Raw genomic sequence first — 2500 nt, 5'->3', positions numbered from 1 at the left:
GAGACACCTTTCAATAGCAGATCAGACTAAGAAGACTTCTGAGACTTCCTGCTTAATATCCTATAAATAAAAGCCAGAGATGAAAAAAATATTGTAAATGCGGAATGATTTTCGACAAATAAAAAAGGAATACTATAACAGGTGAGTATTTGTAAGATTCCTGCATTCCGGATTCCGGATTCCATACCTTCCACAAATCTCTCCAAAAACATGGCGGACAGTAAATAAGTCCACGTTCACCGCCTTCTCCATTGGGTTAAAACCATAGCCATATGGAAAATAGCGATTGAAACTATGCAATCTTTAGGAATGGACAATTTTCGAGTGGCATATATCCGATTTTTCGCTTTCTATTCTGATAATCCCTTCTCGGCATTCGCGATAGAGAAACGCTGACGAAATGGCCGGGTAGAGCACGTTCCACCACTCACCCCTGGACCGAAACTGAATGGCCGCCAAAACGTTTAACATGATTCAGTAGCTGAAGGATGTAACTACACAATGATATGCAGGAGACCCAGTAAATGTGAGCTACTTTTGAGATTTGGCTTAAATCGCATGTTTCGCCAAGTGGGTCAAAGGGGCTAACTGTGTTCCTTGGGATTTCCTATACAAGAAAAGGTCGATAATTCTATCCGGTATTATTTTAAAGATGAAGGTTCAATTAAAATAACTAGTAAACTGGAAGCTTTGGGACGCTCTCCTTTATCCGGAGCAATCGGTTAAATTTTGACAAAATATCGAGTCAATGCCCGATAAAAACCCTTGCTCGTTTTTTAAACAGCAAGTAAACGCAATGAAAAGAAACCTAAAGCGGGGAGGCACATGGTCCGTGGCAAAAACGAAGTAGGATGCGAGAGTAGTGCTGTTTAATCCACTGATTGCAGTTTAAGAATGAAAACTGAGTTGGGGTTAGTTCGTTCGTCAGGATTTAGGGTTAGGGTGAGGGCTTAGGCCATGGAGCTTTACGGCTCCACAGCTCCACGTACAGCTCGACCCGCCCCAGAACGCTAATTATGTATACTACTAGCGTGCTTTGTGAGAGTACAGATGCACTGCTGACGCCACTCGTGGGATCTGGGAAACAGTTAAACGATTGCGCGAGAAAATTAAGATTTGCTTCATCATAAAACAAAGAAAGGAGACTCCTCGCCTGTGATCTGTTCTGTTTAAATGACTTAGGAAGCGAATAGAGCACTCAAAAAGTAGAAGTAGCTCTATCGGCTTCCTGCGTGCTTTACAACAGAACAGATCACAGTGACGGCTCTTTAATTTGTTAAATAAATATATGTTATTTGCCAGCTGGGAGGTCCGTATAACAAAAAAAAACTGTGACCGAGGTCTTGCGGCAAATGCTGTCCGAGGCCATATGCCGACGGCAGCTTTTTCAAAATGAACAAAGATCAGTTCGCATTCTTTAATACGAAAAACAAACAGTGGGGACGGAGATCAAATGATTAGCAAAGAAAGAGTTGAGATTTTAACAAAACAAAAAGCACCAGCGATGTTGTAGGAGTAGCAATCGATTCACTAAGCTCTCCTATGGCTACCAACATACCTGTGGTTCCTGTTCCTCCTTTCTCTCCTTTCGGTCCAGGTTCTCCCTTAAGCCCTGTCAATCCCATGCTGCCTTGCTTTCCACTCCTTCCTGGTGATCCCATGACACCCTTGCTTCCTTTAGCCCCAGGCATCCCTTGGGTTCCCGTTACACCTTTCTCTCCTTTTGGTCCAGGTTCTCCTTTCGGCCCCAACAGTCCGATGTTGCCTTGCTTTCCACTCCTTCCTGGTGATCCCATGACACCCTTGCTTCCTTTAGCCCCAGGCATGCCTTCGGTTCCTATTTCTCCTTTTTGTCCTTTCGGACCAATTTTTCCCTTAGTCCCTGGCAGTCCCATGATACCTTGCTTTCCACTTCCTCCTGGCGATCCCATAACACCCTTGCTTCCTTTCGCCCCAGGCATGCCTTCGGTTCCTGTTTCTCCTTTTTGTCCTTCCGGTCCAATTTCTCCCTTAGGCCCTTGCTTTCCACTCTTTCCTGGCGATCCCATGATGCCATTATTTCCTTTATTTCCGGTTCGTCCTTTCTGTCCCCTTCGCCCTCTAACTCCCTTTTCTCCTCTCGGGCCAGGTGGACCGGGAGGGCCTGGGGGTCCTGCCGAACATTTGACGACGTTTGATTGACAAAGTTTCAGTCTCAGATCCGATAACAGATGGTCCGTTTTCAATCCCTCACCTGACGTCTGTTTGTTTTCCGTTTCATTCTTGGTTCGATAAACCTGACGCCTATTTCGGTGGATACCATTGCCCAGATTTTCTAAAAAAACAATAGCGTCGTTTAATATGGTACTGCAAAAACATTGCTGAAAGAAATCTTTCAGCAAGCGAATGCAAACTTAAACACGAACAGCTGCATGAGATGAAAGTTAAAACAAACGCGAAAAAAACAGAACGCATGTAGGACATATCCTATCGTGTAAACTCAGTTTACAATAAACACAAG

General features: G+C 44.3%; 1 protein-coding gene across 1 annotated transcript in view; it reads right to left on the bottom strand.

Moving 5' to 3' along the window:
- The window catches only part of LOC138014100 (otolin-1-like), a 26780-nt gene that overhangs the window by 13516 nt on the left and 10764 nt on the right, over positions 1–2500 (bottom strand). The window contains exon 2 of the mRNA XM_068861128.1: positions 1559–2314. Coding sequence (XP_068717229.1) covers positions 1559–2314 — 756 coding nt within the window. The remainder of the gene's footprint in view (positions 1–1558; positions 2315–2500) is intronic.

Source organism: Montipora capricornis, chromosome 8 (genome assembly GCF_036669925.1).
Source record: "Montipora capricornis isolate CH-2021 chromosome 8, ASM3666992v2, whole genome shotgun sequence".
Lineage (NCBI taxonomy): Eukaryota > Metazoa > Cnidaria > Anthozoa > Scleractinia > Acroporidae > Montipora > Montipora capricornis.
This window is presented reverse-complemented; position numbering and strand designations above follow the sequence as displayed.